Raw genomic sequence first — 19588 nt, 5'->3', positions numbered from 1 at the left:
TAATAAAAAATCTAATTTTATAAATTATTTAAAAAAAATAAATATAATAAAAATGAAAACTTAATCTGAAAAAAAAAGTCGAAAGAGGTTGAAATAAATTTAATTTCATAAATTATTTTAAATAAAATAATTAATAATAATAAAATAATATTTAAATATGATAAAAAAAATTTAATTGAAAAAATAAGAAAATAAATAAATAAATAAAATTAAAACTAATATAAAAATCATGATTTTTTTTTTAAATGGACTTAGAAACATCAAGATTAAATATATAATTTCCAAAATTAAGATGTAACTAGCTCAACCCGTCTTCCACCTGCAATTTCACTTCCCAAAAAAGGAACAAACCTTGTTCTTCGACGCTTTCCCCTAAAACACCACCAAACAAAAACATAAATAAGGAAAAAAAAAAATCCTTCCTCTTCAACCAATCGTTCTCTCATTCAATTCATAAACCAAACCCCATCTCTAATTCTTCAATGGCATCTCCCTCTCTAATGGACACCCTTTTCCAGCGCAGTTTAGATGACATAATCAAGGGTCTTCGCCACCAACAAAGTACCGAATCCACTTTCATATCCAAAGTTATTGAAGAAATCCGTAGAGAAATCAAAACCACTGACTTGCAAACCAAATCCACTGCTCTTCAAAAACTCACTTACCTCAATTCAATCCACTCCATTGACATGTCATGGGCATCTTTTCACGCCATTGAATGCATCTCATCTCCCACTTTCGCACACAAAAAGATTGGTTATCTTGCGATCTCTCAGTCCTTCAACGAATCCACACCTGTTATTTTGCTGATCACTAATCAATTAAGGAAGGATCTCAATAGTGGCAATGAGTTTGAGGTGAGTTTGGCTCTTGATTGCTTATCTAGAATTGGCACTGTTGATTTATGTAGAGATCTTACTTCTGAAGTTTTCACTTTGATGTCCACTTCTAAGGTTTTTGTTAGAAAGAAAGCTGTAAGTGTTGTTTTAAGGCTTTTTGAAAAATACCCAGATGCAGTTAGGGTGTGTTTTAAGAGACTTGTTGAGAGTTTAGAGAGTAGTGATTGGCAAATTGTGTCTGCAGTTGTTGGGGTGTTTTGTGAGCTTGCTTCCAGAGAACCCCGATCATATCTTCCATTGGCACCTGAGTTTTATAGGATTTTGGTTGATTCGAGGAATAACTGGGTGTTGATTAAGGTCTTAAAGATTTTTGCAAACTTGGCTCCTTTAGAGCCTAGGTTGGCTAAAAGGGTGGTTGAGCCGATTTGTGATCATATGAGAAAGACTGGGGCGAAGTCGATGGTGTTTGAGTGTATTAGGACTGTGGTCACTAGCTTCACTGAGTATGAATCTGCAGTGAAGCTTGCAGCTGTCAAAATTCGTGAGTTTTTATTGGAGGATGATCCGAATCTTAAGTATCTTGGACTGCATGTGCTATCAATTATGGCGCCAAATCATTTGTGGGCAGTTTTGGAGAATAAGGATGTTGTGATTCAGTCTTTGAGTGATGAAGATCCGAATATTAAACTTGAGTCTTTGTGTCTGGTTATGGCAATGGTTTCAGAGAGCAATGTCGTGGAAATTTGCAGGGTTTTGGTTAATTATGCGCTCAAATCTGACCCTGAGTTCTGCAATGAGATTCTTGGTTCAATTTTATCAACTTGTTGCCAGAACGTGTATGAGATTATAATTGACTTTGATTGGTATGTGTCGCTTCTTGGGGAAATGTCAAGGATTCCACATTGCCAGAAGGGGGAAGAAATTGAGAATCAGCTAATTGATATAGGTATGAGAGTCAAGGATGTTAGGCCAGAGCTTGTTCATGTTTGCCATCAGTTACTGATTGATCCAGCATTACTTGGGAATCATTTTCTGCACAGGATATTATCTGCTGCTGCTTGGGTGTGTGGGGAATATGTAGAATTCTCGAGGAACCCAGTTGAACTTATGGAGGCATTGTTACAGCCTCGTACTGGTCTCCTGCCTTCATCAATCAGAACAGTTTACATGCAATCTGCTTTTAAAGTCCTAATTTTTTGTGTATGTTCTTACCTTGTGCAAAAGGAAGATATGACATCAGAAGTTTCAGATTTGGCTTCTAAAAGGGAATGCTCAGAAAGTTCTGATTTAGCATCAGCTAAAGCTCCAGTTGAATGTGACCAAGATGAAGGATTCAATCCAAGGAATTCAAACCAATCTTATGAAGATCCTTCTGTTGTTAATGGTGGGCATGGACAGTTGTTTACATCTGCATTAATGGAGGAAAAGAGTTTCACGCATGAATCTATTGTTAAACTGTTAAACTTGATGGAATTGGCTATGTGTCCATTATCAGGCAGCTATGATGTTGAAATACAGGAGAGAGCACGGAATGCACTTGGATTTATTGAGCTGGTAAAACGGGGTATATTGACTCCTTTGCTGTGCAAGGAGGCAAATTTGGAGACCGAAGAAGTTAGTGCTTCCAGAATTGTTCAATGGGTACATGATGCTTTCTCAGAGGAGATTGGTCCAGTCTCAATAACTGCCCAGGATAGAGTACTAATACCAGATGAGCTAGTGCTTAAGGAGAATCTTGCTGACTTGGAAGCAATATGTGGAAATTTAGAATTGCCTTCATCTTGTTCATTTTCTCTTAGAAGTCCATATTATGGAGAAAGTGCTGGCATTTCATTCTCTAACCTCCAAGATGAAGAAGATCCAGAACCATCAACCGAGGCCACTTCCTTGCTTACAGAACACCGGAAGCTGCATGAGTTGTATTACCTCCCTTCAGAAAAGAACGAAACTATAACTATAGCAAATGATTACCCACCTGCCAATTATCCAAGTTCTGGCATTAATACAAATAATGACACCCAAGATTTAGTTACGCTTACAAACCAGTCACTAGTCTCAAATAGAAAGCCAAACCATGCAAAGCCTAGGCCCGTGGTGGTGAAGTTGGATGAAGGAGATGCAGCACATGCCACCGCTAAGAAACCAGAGGTGAAAGATGATTTACTTTCTGGTGCCATTCGTGATATACTCTTATTAGGTAATGAAGCTAAACCTGCGTCATCTCAGAGTAATCCATCTGATAAGTCATATATTAAGAAAAAAGGGAAGGAGAAACTAAACGTTGATCTATCTGATTCAAAAGAAGATCTAGCTGTTAGAGAACAGCCCAATCCTGAAAATCCAAGTTCAAGGAGAAGTAAACACAGGGGTCATGGTAAAGAGAAAAGCAAAAAAAGTCGAGGGAAGAAGGATGGGGATGGAAGCGAAGATGGTGGGGAGAAAGAAAAACAGAAGAGTAGAAATCGTAATGGTAAACACAAAACTCGTCAAAGAACTGATGCACCATTAAATGTGGTTGCTCAAACACCACCTATTCCTGATTTTCTCTTATAACATTAAAACTTTGGATCAGTGCTGCTACTTGTGACTACCGAAGTGAAGGTGGTTGAATTCATCCCATGTATTCAACCACTTTGAATGCTAAGATTAGTTGTTTTTGATTTGTCGGCTGTAGATTAGATATATTCATTTTTTGTAAAGATATTGTGCTTTTGTTAGAACTTTTTAACTCTGGGATTGCTTTCGAATGTAAGACACTGTAAAAAAGCAAAATTGAAATGTTGAAATTGAGATTGGACAAGTGAACAAAAAAAGAAGAGATTGAGATTGCTTAGATCTCTTAGCTAAAAAGACTAGCATACAGTTAGATTGTCATCTGTCTCTTGCTCTTGAATTCTGACTCTTAGCCTTACAGGATAATGCCACTGCATGCATAATTTTACCATCTGAGTGGAGTTTGGTAATAATTGTCCTACATGAATGTGTTCTTTCAGTGCCACCATGACCTTGGACCAAGAACAATCTACCTTTTTTTTAATTTTGTTTTTTCACAGATTAAATAACCACATAATAAATCTGTTTTTGTTCATCATTCCAACGCTGGTTAAGCTGGACAATTCCCGCCTTAATTGATCTTGACCATAATTCATCTCTTTCTCCAACCAACCTGTTGAACATTTCCGCAAACCATCGAAGCATTTCCACTAATCTGTTCGAAGGTTTTGCCACTCCTTTGCACAGTATTTTCAATCTCTGTCAGTGCATAATTTTTCAATTGTGCATCCCTTAAGTGTAGCTCTCTGAATATAATATTATTCTGGATTTTATATAGGAAATCTTCGCTCAATATCTTTTACTGGTTTCCCTAAATCGTCGCGCGTCAGAAATCTCACAATTGGTCATGTTTGTCTTAAACAATTTTCAGTTCTGCGCAGGATGCCCAATCATAAGCCCCCAAAATGTATTGATTTCAGTTGTGATCTCTTAATAGGCCACGTTCAAGGGAAGCTTTAAAAGTAGGTTAGAAAATATTATCTATTTTTGTAATCTGATCATAAGATCTTGGCAGACCATGATTAAGTTGAATGAGAAATCTATTCCCAATAAAATGAAATAAAGTATCCTAGCACACATGAAAATATTTAAACAAGCATTCTAGAAAAAACATATTTACAAAACAAACACCAAGATAATATTTGCATGATATATTTTTCATAAAGAAAGAAGTTTTGAAGGGTAGGATATCAGTTCACTATATTATAAAAAAGTGAATTAAAAGGATATTATCAAGATCACCTTTCAACTTAAAACCTTAATTAGCATTTCAGAAAATATAATATTCACCCTAATTAGCATTTTAGAAAATATAATATTCAAGCATGCGCGTACAAATATACAACAAGGCATTAACATCTAAGTAATAGGACCTTAAATAATATGATTATTAAACACGTTAGTCATTCAAATACTATCATTAAACACATTATAATAAAAAAAAACCATGTTGTTGATGAAACCTCTTTGTAACTAGTTGTGATTTGTAGCAAGAAATACTGATATTAAAGTTTCATTTAATTTAAAAAATTCATTTGCATCAACTAGGTTTAATGGTAAAGCCTGAGTGGAACAAACTCTCATATGCTATTTTTTTTTAACTAAAGTAGTAAACTTTTCTGACATGGCATTTCACCACTTAGGATCCTTTAAGGCCTAAGACACACATGTGGGCTCTATAGGTTAAGAAAGATGATATTTTGTGATTGGGTAAAGTTGTTTGGGTTTATAAATATTATTCATAAACCTGGTAGTCATGGTATGGGTATAAATAGATTGTTGTGAAGCTTCAAGTATGGTAGGTTGATAGATAGGTTGAGGTTGTGTTAATGTAGAAAAAGATAAATAAAAAGTGATAAAAAAACTATTTATTATGGTGATAGTAAAAAAAGGTATCAATCCAATACTAGGTATTGCCAGTGTATGAAGATCTTGTGTATTAACATTTGAAATTGATAGAGAAGGTATTGTAACATAGGTAGAGGTTGAAAAAAATTACATTAATTAAAAACCATGTCAAGAGAAGAAAATATAAGATGAATTAAATCCATATATTTTTAAGTATTATGTGAGTTTGAGTAACCAAGAAACAAACAAGGCATGAATTCTGAATCTAATTTGCATGAATTCTGAATCTAATTTATTGGTGGTATAAAGTTTTAGCCATGGATAACATTGACAATAAAAAATACATATTTTTTTTTTTATAATATGGTAAGCGACCAAATAGACACTTGAAAGGACTTTTATTTTGTAAAATAGAAGTAGGGATAAAATTTATCAAATAAATCATTGTTTGAAAAGCATAAACTTAATAAAGTTAGTCTTGTTTCAATAATATGATGGTGTCGTTCATTAATACCATTCTATTAAGGTGTACGAGGAGATGTGGTTAGCCAACTAATAGAATAAGAAGCAAGATAGTTGTGAAAAACATAATATTCCCCCTATTATTAAAGTATAAATGCTTGATTTGAAAACCAAATTGTTTTTTAAATAATCCTTTTAATTAACAGAAGATGGACTAAGCATTATATTTTCTATGAATTGAAAATAACCAACAATATTTGATAAAGCATAAAAACAAAATCCATCAATTAAAGTTGAAGACAAAGCCCCTAAAGATATGTATAGATGTATTTAAGAGAATGAGAACTAATAAGAGAAGTAAAAGAAAAATGTAATTTGTGACTTTTATTGCATTAACAAGTAAAACAAAATAATGGTAAGGAAGGACAAGACACTAAATTGGAAAACAAAAACAATGAATAATCAAATGAATAATTTTATTTGACCGATGCCCAAGTCACCTATATCAAATATCAGATATTGTTCATTCACTAAGAAGTACTAAAACAAAAGACTTGATAGCATAAAGGGTCAATGATATTGGATAAATATCATCTTGATATTTATTGTGAAGAAGAGTCACCTCTATACTCCGATCCTTCACAAGAAAATAAAATGGGTGAAACTCAATAGAAACATTATTGGAATGAGCAAAGTTATAAACATAAATCAAATTATGGTGAGTATTAGGAACATAAAGAATATCTGTGAGTTTAAAAGGTTTTGAGGAAGAGGGAAGGGTCATAGAGTCAACATATGTGACTTTGAAACCCAAGTAATCTTTAATGACAACTTGATTAATGCCATCATACTTTGAGTTAATAGATAAATTAGCAAGATAATGTTGTGAGAAGTACCTAAGTCTATAAGCCACTTTTTATCATCGGACCTACTAGTGGTTGCACAATTCACAAACTTGTTATTAAAAACCACACGGCAAGTCCTGACGGAGTGTTATGCTCTATCACATAACTGAAAAATAATTTGAGGCTTACTAGACTATTCTCTGCAACCATTATGATTATAGTTGGTGCAATTTTATCTAAAGAAACCATTGTTAAAGTATTGGATACAATTGAGTTTGGAATTCATGGGACAATGCTGGGTACTATTTGCAGTAGCAAGAGTGATAAAGTTTGAAGCTTCAATACATTTCAGATAGCTTTTGTGAGAAACTAGCATATCATAAAGCTCTTCAAAGGTAAGAGAAAACTCACGATTTCAAATAAGTGCTACAATATTGTGAAAGTCAAAACCAGAACCATTAATAAAGAGTTATGTCATCTGCTGAGATGGAAGAGTTAATCACTACAAGTTCATTAACAATAACTTTGATGGCATAAAAATATTTTGAGACCAAACAACACTCTCTCTGAATGAGAGTTAAATTCTCCTTAAGTTTCATAATATAAGTATATGAATGATTGATATACAAGCATTGCAACTTGGACTATATATTATGAGTAGTAGATAAAGCAATAATAAGAAGCATACCTGATTCAAAGACAAATGGAAGGATGACATGGAGTATCAGCTTATCTTGCTTAAACCAAAGCCAAAAGGCTGGATTATGAACATTTACAGAAGTTGAGCCATCAGAGGAGGTGTATGAAGAAAGTGTTGATGATAGACATACAATTGAACTATCAATATAGCCCAAAAGGTCATACCCAATAAGCAAAGATGCTAGTTGGGCATGCCATAAAGGATATGTAACAACCCTAACATGTGTATTTAAATAAAGAGCAAGGACATAATAATTTAATTAAGGTTAGGGATATATTTTTTTTTTATAATCAATCAATAATTCAACAAAGTTTCCTCTATATTTTTAAGTATCAAGTTATCGACTCTTCTTTCACAATCCTCAATTAACAAATCTCTTACTCGTCCTATCATCCAGGACATCCTCCTTTCATTACATCACAACTTCACAATAATCAAATTCTTACATGTTAAACAATTCAATATCTCACATTTACATGGATGCAATAAATGAAGTACATTATGCGATTTAAAGATTTAAAAATAAGGACCATTAATGAAATTATAATCAAAATAAGTTCATAAGTAAAGATGAAATTCATAATTATATTACACAAAAGAGCTTTCAATAAACTATAAACGCATTCTAGTACATAAAAAAATGATAAATTTATTCACTACAATATGATATCTAACAAAATATAAGGAAACTAATCTATTGTTCAGTCTGATACATGGATGTACCTGAAAATAGATTTAATACAATAATTCAATTAGATAAATGAAAAAAAGAGATATCCATAAAAATTTCTTTCTACTTTCTTTCTTTCCTCCTTTCTTTTTATAAATTTAGTCAAAAAATCATTAAATTAACTTGCTCATCTATTATTACATATCATTTAAATTTTAGAATAATCTATGATTTTATTATTATCGTTATTATTATTTTTAACATCAACAAAATATAATCATTCCTATCACCCAATTAACACGACATTATCTTCACTAATATATGATTAATTTTTCTACTAGTCCATTCAATTGGCACTATTGTCATTAACCCAACAATTAGTTTAACGTTTCATCCATTCATCAGGGTACAAATCCTGTTAACCAGAGAATTAAATCTTTATTTCGCCTATTTGTCAAGGCACTAATTCCATTAAATCAAGAATTAGTTTAACAATATAGCCATTTACTAGGGTACTAATCCCATTAACCAGGGACTTAATTCCTCATCACACTTATTCACCAGGATATTAAACTCATTAATTTAGTAAATAATTCAATAATTTTCCCAATCACCAGGGTTCTAATCCCATTAATCAGGAAATTAATTCCTTATCATGCCCATTCACTAGGGCATTAATCCCATTCATTCGAGAATTCATTCATCACATTGTATATCTTATTTTCTCAAATAAACAACATACTAATTTCTAATATATCAATCACAATTAATTATATTAAAAAAATATATATTGACCATTATTAAATTCGGACATAGTGTAATTACCTGACGACTGAGCTCGAGTCGAAGTTTCCTGTTGTGGTGTCGGCCTGACAGCCTCTCTTGAATTGACAAGTAAATCACATTATTATCCTACTTTTCATATTGACACACTCAATATTCATTTACTATATATATATATATATATATTCCTTAAATGTATTTATTTACTTTATTTTTATCAAAATTTAAATTTAAGAAAAATATAAAAAGTTTCATGATCTATTCACTCTTTAACATTAATATCATCTCTTTCCTATACAATCTTACCATCTTATCCAAATTCTTAGATTTTTTTTTATTATTATTTTCCAAAAAAATTCCTTCTTCAAGAACACCTAATATTTTGCTTCAATTACTGTAATTTCTTACTTTCTCTACTTTAATAATCGTAACAGAATTTCACAATCAATTGTAATTTTTTCTAAAATTTATTATGAATCCTAATTCCTCAATTCACAAAGTTCAATCAATTTAAAGCATTAATTCTTTAAGAATCTTACTTAAAAGTGTGAGGGCACATTACCAAGCAATAATCAAAATTTTAACACCTTTAAATTGAGAATTACCTTGCTTAAATTTATTTTTCCTCTCGTGACTGAATGCTTCTTTCTCTTTGACAAAGTTATGTTTTGTTTTCTTCCTTCCAGCACATTTACTTGCACTTATATATATATATATATATAATTATCTTTTTTTAAAATACCTTCCATGTCCCTAAATGTTTTCTTCCTACACACACGTTAGCACACATATTAAGTTTCTTTATTTTTTTTTACAATACCTTCTATGTCCCTTAATAGTAACTTTTATGATTTTTGGGTAAAATTTCCTGAATCTTGATACCTGTTTATACCAAATCTTACCTGGGTTATATTAAATTTCACTAAGTTACTCGTTGGTACTTTCAGTTTTGTGAAATTTACTTTTATAAAAATTTTATTCATGTATTTAAGTTTATTTATTTATTTATATATATTAACATTTGAACAAAACATTTTAATTCAGATTCTCGAATATATCATCATTTTTATAATTTAATTTATCATTTTTTCTCATTTTTTGTAATCCTAACTTTTATTAATATCAATAATATTATCTAGGGTTTTATAGGATAATTAAAAGAAGTTAGCTTCAGAGGTAATTGAGAGCCAATATTGAAGGAACAAAAGTAGTTTCATTATAGCTAATAGGCTCAGGGTGGTTAATAAACACTGATTCAGGAGATGTAGTTATTAGAAAAAAAAAAATCTCGTTAGAAGAAGTAACTTTGATACCATAAAGAGTTTTATAGAAAGATTGTTTTTATTGATAACAATACATCCTTATATATAAGACTATACAAAGTGCTACTTAGAAATACACTATAGTAATAAGTGAATCCTAGAATATTTGATAAAAGATTTATAGGGGACAAGATACAACTAATTTAGTGATAAAAATCAATATTGTTACAACTAGTTGATTTCTTTTATAGTTACCGCATAACTGTGTAGATCTTAGCCTCTCAAATATTTGAAATATCTATAAAAAATTCAATAGTAACATTTTATGAAGCATACAAAGCAAATAAAAGTTTTTTCATTTAAGAACTAAAAACAACCTTCAGAAGTCATCAAAATCAACTTTGGAAAAAGGTTGGTAGTGTTGGCTTATAGATTCACATGTTGACATATTTGTTTGATGTATAAATAGTGGCAAGTGCTTCTTATGCGATACCATTGATCTAATTTGAAAAAAAAAAGAATAAAAAACAAATATGATTTCAAGGTTTGATATAAGGGTTATTATGACTTCGGGTTAATTGAGTTGATTTTGTGTGGTTTTCTTGGTGGATTTTTAGGTGCATTAATGAAGAAAAGATAGCTAAAGTGGTCAAGTAGAAGGTTACGTTGTTGTGTTTAGGTTGATGGAAAGATTATCAATGATTTCAATGGGTTATCTAGTTGGTGAAGTAGAGAGGGAGAGAGTGATAGGTTATATAAAAGGAAAAAGGACAAGAGGATCAATGTTTAAGAAAATGGTCTAGGCAAAGATAAAGTGAAAGGAAAATGGTTGAGCTACCGTGTTGTTTGGTAAAAAGAAGGGAAAGGAAAAAAGAAAAAGTGTAGTGGTTTTGTGTTGTTAATCAATATGGTGGATGAGGTTGCAGAATAACTAAATTGTGTTGTTGTTGATTGATATGCAACATTTATCAAACTCTTGATGCACTTATATAATTGTTATTTAAATGCTAGAATAGAAATGTTCACACAAAGAAGTCCATGTTTTTTAAACTTAAAAATATATAATACTACCATCAAACAACAAATTAAATTAGGATAAATATTGAACATTTTACAAAAACTTTATATACATTTAAAATTGTGTTTAAAAAGATTCATATTTGCTTTTATACTTCCAAAATACCTTTTCTTTTTTAAATTTATCGATCCTGTCTTTATGATTCTTGTCATCATAAAAACAATTTGCCACATGAATTATATCTATGTTTATTTACATGTTTGAAATTCTCTGAATTAAATTCAATTTAAAGATTTTAATGAAATTTTATATTTAAAACTATTTTAAGTGTTAATAGTTGTGTTTATCTTTATTGAAGGAAATGATTTATTCTATCTTTATTAAAGATAAAATGTGTAGAATTCTCTCATGGTTAAATTATAGTTGTTTCTCTATGTATAATACTAATTTAGAACCCATGTTTTCCATAAGGAAGAGCAGTGAATTATACAAAAGGGAAATGGATATTGCATCACCATGAAACGAGGATGCAACTTTGTAATACATTTGAACTCTCATATTAATTTTATGCTTTATGACAACCTTATAATTGATATTTTCTATATTAGAACCTTTTACTATTAATTTTATATTTTTGTTAGGCCCACGCACATTACACAACTCAGATGTGTATGCATGACCTAACTTTTTTTTCATGTGGAGTACCAATATTTTTATGGTTATTTTTATTTTTGAAATAATTTAGCTTTATAGAAAAATAAAAATAAATGAGTTTTTATTTTTATTTTTATATATCACATATAAGGATTACCTTGTAAAATTGTAAGAAAGATACTCTTATTTTAAAACCAACCAATTGAAAAATGACATATATATGCTGGTTGCTGGTTGTTGGTTGTTTGGTTGAATTCAACTAACAATTAAATTTGAATTTAATTGATAACATATTATAATTTTTATGTTTGAAATAAATTAATAAATCATATAATTAAATTTAATTATACTACTTGAAACATATTATAATTTTTATGTTTGAAATAAAGTAATAAATCATATAATTAAATATATATGTGGAAATGAATTGAATTAACAATTTTGACTATTTTGCTTTTAACTCAGAAATAATTTCGTTTACAATTTTTTTTGTTACAAAAAACCTTAATAACAACATGCTACATGATTGAAGAAGAAAAATGCAATTGAACTCTACAGAAATGACCTACACTTCTGCTTCTAATTTACACACTTGCATTATAACAACAACTAGGATTTCTAACACCTATTTGTGGCAAGGTTTTCCATAAATAGGCCTTAACTAATTTTCTTTAAAATGTTTTGGAAGAGCCACTCATCAATAAGTCTCATCTTTCTTTTATATGTTTTGGGGTAGGCCACTAATCAATAGACTATATATATATATAAGACCACACATTTAATAACCCTATATTTCATAATACTAATGTTATTGAATTTCCACCTTTACTAATTGATACAATTCTACATACTCTATATTTTTTTTTCTTTACAAGATAACTAAAAAAAGTAAAAAAAAAATAATAATTCCTTTTTGAATGACTTTACAAATATTGTAAAGAAATAAGAACTTTAACAACTCAATTTTTCAAGATTTGTTTATTTTTTCAAAACATAGCCACTAAGCCACTTAAGAATCTTTCAAGATTTCAAAACCTTTCGTATTTTTCATGGTTTTGCATTTAGCGTTGCCCAAACAGTAGGAATAGGTAGATAACATCAAAGTAGATGAATAATGAAATAATCTAACAAAAAATCTCATTCGAAAAGCAAGTACAAGGCACTATTTTAAAAATCCAATAAATATTCTCAAACATTTTTGCCCTTGAAAGCTTCATCTATTTAGTTTTTTTCTTGCACCAACACTCAAATAAATATCATTGTAAGATGAAAAATATAAGAAAAATATCTTCAAAACCATTTTCATCGAGCCAAACATGCGTTTTTCCATCATTTTATAAACATGTTTTTTCCACAAACCCTAGAAGCCAAGATTTTTTTTTCTACTAAGCAAATACATCTCAATCCAAAATACACAACCTAAAATATAAAAAAAAATAAAATTAAAATGTTTTCAAAGTACATGAAACTAAAGTAAAAATAAAAATAAACTAAACTATCAGAGTTGTACTTTTTGATATTTTATGGAATAGAATTCATCTATAATTGAATCTAAATCTATATCTTTAACAATCTCTTATTCAATATATATTATCATAAAATTTGCTAAGAACTCCTCTTCAGTTTCATTATGATGCATAATTTTAAAATGCTTTATAGCTGAAAATGTTCGCTCTGTCTATGTGGGGCAGTAGAAACAAGCAAAGTCAAAATAAGATAAACCAACCTGTCAATCAAATGATAGTGTTGCGACTTATTTGTTTAAACTAATCCTCGACATAATTCAGAAATGGTTGATATATTTTGAAAACTCTCATAATGAATCACATCAACCTAATATTACTATAGCCAAGATCTTAAATAATGAATGTTCTATTCATTAAAATCTTTAGAATAAAAATTATTAATAAGCTTGCAAATAATATAAGTTTTAAATGATTTAAAGTTGTTTATAGATTTTAAAGTAGAACTAAGTATAAGGAGTTTCAATGTCCCATCATTGAATCTAGAATTTAACTCTTCAAACTAAAAATATATTGCTAAGTTAAATATATCATTATGATAATATTAATAAACTGTCATCTATCTTCGTTGATGATATGAACGACCTATAATTTTTTTATATGAAACATTTATACGTCGCATATCAATATCATATTGTGTGCAAATAAATTACACATGTGTAAGGAGAAAATCAAATTTAATATCTTTTAAAGTTTAAAACAATATTTTAGTAGTTGAATTTATATGTTGGATATTATTATACAACAAGAAAATATGTTGCTTTTGTTAAATTTTATAAGCTAAATACATAGGGAAACAAGACGTGAACTAGCATAGAAAGGGATATAATTTTTGACTTTGGATTTCTTAGCTCAGGAAGACAATGATTCTAATGAAAGATAAAAAAGGATAGTTTAATTAGATGGAGAAAACGATGCAATATCCATATAATTTTTTTTTTAACAAAATTTTAACTCGAGCTCTAGTTGATTCACACCTTCAATATAGCTCAACCCTTATTAAACACTATTCACCATTTTTTACCTCTTATAAATCTATTATTCTTTCCCACTTTTTCACGTTAATTATAACTAACAGAACATGAAAACCTTAAATCCTAAATTATTATGAATAAAAATTAAAACCCAAAAATGAAGTTTTTTCATATAAAATCATAATTTTAATTTTGAAAATAACTGTCATGGTGATTGAACTAATATTAAAATAATCTAGTAGCTTTAAACATTAAAGACAAAAATCAGTACATATTTTCTCTGTGCCAAAAAAAGAAAGGTAGTCGCATGGTGATTTCTCTATTTACCAGCTACTGAATTTGGGGCCCATCTCCTGGCTCTACCTACAAAAACATGATGCTTCTCAGAAATGAAGCCAATGTCTGACCATTTTCATATTTTGATACGAGAATATTTAAATGATCAAACGGCAAAATTCTCCATCAAGAGCAACTCAATATATCTTCATAGACGCAAATATTTGTACCGTATAATAAGTTGAATGATCACAGCCGCAGAATTCTTCGATTTAAGAATCAATCTCCGCTCGATTGGGGTTGACTTGGAGAGATGTTGCGTCAAAGTCGCGACATCCTATACCCGTAGTTCACTCCGCCTCTCCATTTACCAAGTTATTTCCTCCATGATTCCAAGAAAGTGCTTCTCTTCTTTTTTTTTAATAGTTTTTGTGCCCTTATATACCACTTGTAGAGAAAAAAGCCCTAAGCACCATTGATCAACCCTGAACTCGAAACTCCTCCGCCATTTCATCTTCTAGTTAACTCTTCTTCTTCATATATATCTTCAAATCACATGGCAGGTAAACGTTTTCTTGAAGAACCGGGTTCGGACTTGGATCAGCCCAACGATCAGAAAAGAATGAGAAGAAGACCTTCTTTTGCCTCGTACGTGCTTGAATTTTATGATTGAGATTCTTCTTATATTCCTTTCCAGTTCTTTTGTTTCTATCTGTGAAAACCGAGTTTGATACTGAAGCTATATATATTTTTATGCTTTCTGAATACCATCTGAAGTTAGAAATGAGTCTCTTGTTTTGAAGAAACCAAAAGAGATTGCACTGCCATCAAGAAGGTCTATCTCATGTGGTGCAATGCTTTCTATTTATTTACAGGGTAATTGGGGAAGCAGTTATGGTGAATTCCTTAAAGAACTTCTGTTTGGCCTTGGAGCCAATGCTCAGGAGAGTTGTAAGTTCATTAAGCTCTACTAAGTGATGTTTGTAGTTCGTGTTCATTCTTTCATAATAGCACTTGTTTAAGAAAAACCTTAAGCATACTTCGTTTTACTTGTAGATCCTCACACCATTTCTCTCCTTGACTGAACAAAATTCTTATATGTCTTCCAATCTAGGGTTTGCACTAATTTTGTTTTTTGGACAACTTAAATGCATGTAAAAGCCCTACCAAAAATACATAAAGCATGCCACAAATTACAAGGAACAATTAATTTGATTCTATTAAATATGTTTTTTCTTAGGTGAATGAAGAAGTGGAAACCAATCTAAGGCGTTCGACATCCTTTTTTACTAGATCACCTTCGTTGCGTATCCAATCCCTTGAACCATCAAGTCTACAACTAATGTTCAGCCAAAATCTCTTGCTCCCTATATTTACAGGGAGCAAAATAGTTGATCTTGAGAGTTCTCCGCTCCAAATCCTTCTCGTAGACACAAGGGGTGATCAAGTCGTTCCGACATATCTTCCTCTCCCGATCAAAATTGAAGTTGTGGTTCTCGATGGAGACTTCCCTTCATATGATAACCGTACTTGGACTAGTGAAGTATTTATCTTGTAGACACAAGGGGTGATCAAGTCATTCGGACATATCTTCCTCACCCGATCAAAATTGAAGTTGTGGTTCTCGATGGAGACTTCCCTTCATATGATAACCGTACTTGGACTAGTGAAGAATTTAACAGCAATATTGTGAAGGAGAGAACAGGCAAGCGACCTTTGCTTGCCGGAGATTGCTTATCGGTTACACTAAGAGATGGGTTTGCACCGATCGGAGAGATTGAGTTCACCGATAATTCGAGCTGGATCAGAAGCAGGAAATTCAGGCTTGGTGCAAGAGTAGTTCCGGAGAGCTATCAAGGAGTCAGGATTCGTGAAGCAATCACTGAAGCTTTTGTTGTCAAAGATCATCGTGGAGAATGTAAGTTTCTTCTTCCTAATTATCTTTTAATTTCTTAATATTTCATTATGATGTCTCATCAATTGAAGTATGACTTCTAGCATGAGACATGTATAACCTTAAATCTACAATTAGCTCATGGTATTTTATGTCTACCGAACGTACGTGAGTTGGTGATAATAGAACTGATCGTATAATATTTCTCAATTATTATAATAATTATATTCTTCAATAATATTTACCAACCTTTTTCAAGATAATCCTTGCTTACTTTTCAATCCGTTGCCCCTATCTTCTGCTTATTTAACATTTCTAAAGTTAGCACCTAGCCTAGTACTTCATGATGTGCATTTTTATATGATTTCAAGTGTAATCTCTCTTAATCTCTCCGCAAGGAGAGATCAAACAAAGAATCACAGCTTGGAAGTGGGAAGGGGTAATTCTTTTTTTTTTTTTCTTAGATTAAAAGGGAAATAGCTGTTCTTGTTCCTAGTATATAGCATAACTCTACCTACATGCTTCGCTATACAACAAATTTAAAAATAATTATCATACTTCACGTTTCAACTCAAAACTCTTAGGGTGGAGGAATCGGATGCCATTAACATGAAAATTAATATTTACATATTTATTTGTTTATTTTTTTTAACAACTATTGTTATTATTAGATAGTGTGTTTGTGGTAATGAAATGTAGATTTGTTTTTATAAAACTATTTTTCAATTAAAGAAATACATCAATTTCATTATTTTTTAGTTTTTTTATAATGATTTTAATATTCTTATCAAAACTATTGAAATCAATTTTAACTTTCATATTCTTATAAGGTTTTAGATTAATTGCATTACAAGCCATCATTCTTGTTAAATAACACTAATTTCATTGAAACATCTCTTTCAAAAATTTCAGCCATGGGATTTTGATTTGAAATTCATGATGAGTTCATTTAACATGACCTGTATCCCAAAAGTGATTATTTAGAGCATGTTATTTTATTGAAACATCTCTTTCAAACATTCCAGCCATGGGATTTTGATTTTGAATTCACTGATGGGTTCATTTAACATGATCTATATCACAAAAGTGATTATCAAGAGCATGTTTAGAAAAGAGTTTTAATCCGTGTTCATAATTTTATAATATTTTTAAATTATTTTGATATATTGATATCAAAAATTATTCTTTAAAAATAAAAAAATTTATTTAATATATTTCTAAGTAAATTATACTTTGAATGACAACCATTACTATAATTTCAAATAAATTATTAATACATAAAGCTTCCATTTAATTATAATTGATTTCAATAATAGTTTTGATGTGAATATTAAAATCATTATATAAGGCTTTCATTATGACTTTTGATCTAGTTAACATAATGATATACTCTTTACTAAATAATTCTTCTTCTAAGAATAATTAGAAAAATTACATAACACATAAACCAAGGAAGGGGCTAAACAGAATGGACAGCTAACACGATTTCACTTGTCATAAACAATATTATCATAATTATATGATTGAAAAAACATTATCAATTAAAATACACTAGAAAAACATTCAGGTTGTTACATTATTCAACTGGACATTAAAAAATTCTTTTGAATCAAGGAGGCCCGGCAAATGTCAGAGTCAATGTATATATATTCAATAGGTCAAACTCTAACTGAGATTGGCAACTGATGACGTGTCCTCCCATGAATAATCCCATGATCCTAACTCCTAGAATGAGTAGTCCCAGAAAAATACAAACAGCTTGATTTTGTCCACTTATCAATTATAATTAATTGCTCATTCCTTTTTCCCTCATTGATTGAGAAAGAGAATTTTGTGCACGTATCCTAGCTGCTTCACAAGTCCCCATAGCAATAAAATCTTCATTAATTTCCTATTAATCTTCTATAATAATCTAGCCATGATGCATATTTTTCATCGGTGTCCACATGTAGTGTACAAGAAGCATCATCCACCAATGCTACAAGACGAAGTTTGGCGACTTGAGAAGATAGGGAAAGATGGGGCTTTCCACAAGAAGCTAGCCGCCGCGCGCATTTACACCGTGCAAGATTTCTTGAAGTTGTCCGTTATTGACCCACGGAGACTTAGGGGGGTATGGTTTTACTTTTTGCCCTTTACAGCACGGCAATTCATACATTTTATAGTCTGTGCTTCCAAATATTTAGAAATTAACTTCGTTTCTATTACTTGAACAGGTTTTAGGCCCTGGGATGTCTGAGAAAATGTGGGAAGTTACAATAAAACATGCTAGGACTTGTGATCTGGGGAACAAACATTTTGTTTTTCGACGGCCCAATTGCACCATCACCTTCGACCCTATATGTCAAATTGTGCACGCAGTGATCGAAGGGAATTCATACTCCTCTAAAGAGCTTCCAAGCAATACGGTAAGGGATCATCTAGGCACACATTTGCACAGGTTTTTTTTTTTTGTGTTCCTTGTTATAATTTATTTGTTTCATTCTTGACGTTTGCACAGGGTTATATTGACACTTTGGTAAAACGCGCATATGTAGAATGGAACTCTTTAGAGGAGATTGTTGGGATTTCAAGTGACACACCTCTGCTCACACAAGGTGTGTATATATATAGTTAATTCTTTTATTGATAAAAAATGCAAAAAACAAGACCTTTCATTCTATATATTAACCATGGAATCGCTTTATAATAAATAAATAAACAGGCGAGCTGGTGGATCAATACGCCAATCACCATCAGTCGATTGTGAAATCATTTCAACCACTTGGGTATTCAATATTTGATCATGGTGACGTCGAGATGGGGAACCTACCAAGCAGTGCCCATCTTGGATTCAACAATTAGCTAGGAGATAACTTCAACGTATACCTATCATGGTGAAGTAGCTCAAGTACCGGGGATCCGCCATCGGACGGTGAAATAACACCGAAGTCTTCCATCAATGGCAGTCGGTGGTGGATCGATGGAGCATCAGCTGATGTGTAGAAAACACTCAGAATCTACCCTGATGCCGCGGTTTGTGAACTAGTCAATGTTCGCCTACAATCGTGATTCCCCAGCAATTACACTACCATGCGCTTTCCTTGCAAGTGCAATTATGCAAATAATTAAGCAATAAAAGTGAGAGAAGCTACGTAGGAAATCCCTGAAGCTTGATAATTATGGCATGAAGATATCATGTATCCTAGTCGGTCAAGCAATATAAAAATAATAATATTATCTTTTCGTTCAAACTTGTTTATTCATCGCTGCAGCTTGTATTGAAAATGTATTAAATGTGAAAAAAA

The 19588-nt window shown here is 31.1% G+C and overlaps 2 protein-coding genes across 3 annotated transcripts; both read left to right on the top strand.

The window, feature by feature from the left end:
- The first annotated feature begins 289 nt into the window (after positions 1 to 289).
- LOC105140634 (AP-3 complex subunit delta-like) lies at positions 290 to 3689 on the top strand. The gene has a single exon (XM_011047531.1). It carries the CDS (start codon positions 483 to 485, stop codon positions 3390 to 3392), a length of 2910 nt encoding a protein of 969 aa, XP_011045833.1. The 5' UTR covers positions 290 to 482; the 3' UTR covers positions 3393 to 3689.
- Positions 3690 to 14790: 11101 nt separating this feature from the next.
- LOC105140633 (uncharacterized) lies at positions 14791 to 19536 on the top strand. 2 transcript variants are annotated; one of them, XM_011047530.1, is made up of 8 exons: positions 14791 to 15055; positions 15283 to 15358; positions 15648 to 15865; positions 15994 to 16325; positions 18254 to 18414; positions 18518 to 18709; positions 18802 to 18898; positions 19006 to 19536. In XM_011047530.1, the coding sequence occupies exons 1-8, from the start codon at positions 14964 to 14966 to the stop codon at positions 19143 to 19145; spliced, it is 1308 nt and encodes a 435-aa protein (XP_011045832.1). In that variant the 5' UTR covers positions 14791 to 14963; the 3' UTR covers positions 19146 to 19536. The 2 variants fall into 2 exon arrangements, with proteins under 2 accessions (XP_011045832.1, XP_011045831.1); XM_011047529.1 differs by having other exon boundaries at positions 15648 to 15950; positions 16079 to 16325.
- Positions 19537 to 19588: the final 52 nt, after the last annotated feature.

The sequence above is a fragment of the Populus euphratica genome, unplaced genomic scaffold, assembly GCF_000495115.2.
Source record: "Populus euphratica unplaced genomic scaffold, PopEup_1.0 scaffold108.1, whole genome shotgun sequence".
NCBI classification, from domain to species: Eukaryota; Viridiplantae; Streptophyta; class Magnoliopsida; order Malpighiales; family Salicaceae; genus Populus; species Populus euphratica.
This window is presented reverse-complemented; position numbering and strand designations above follow the sequence as displayed.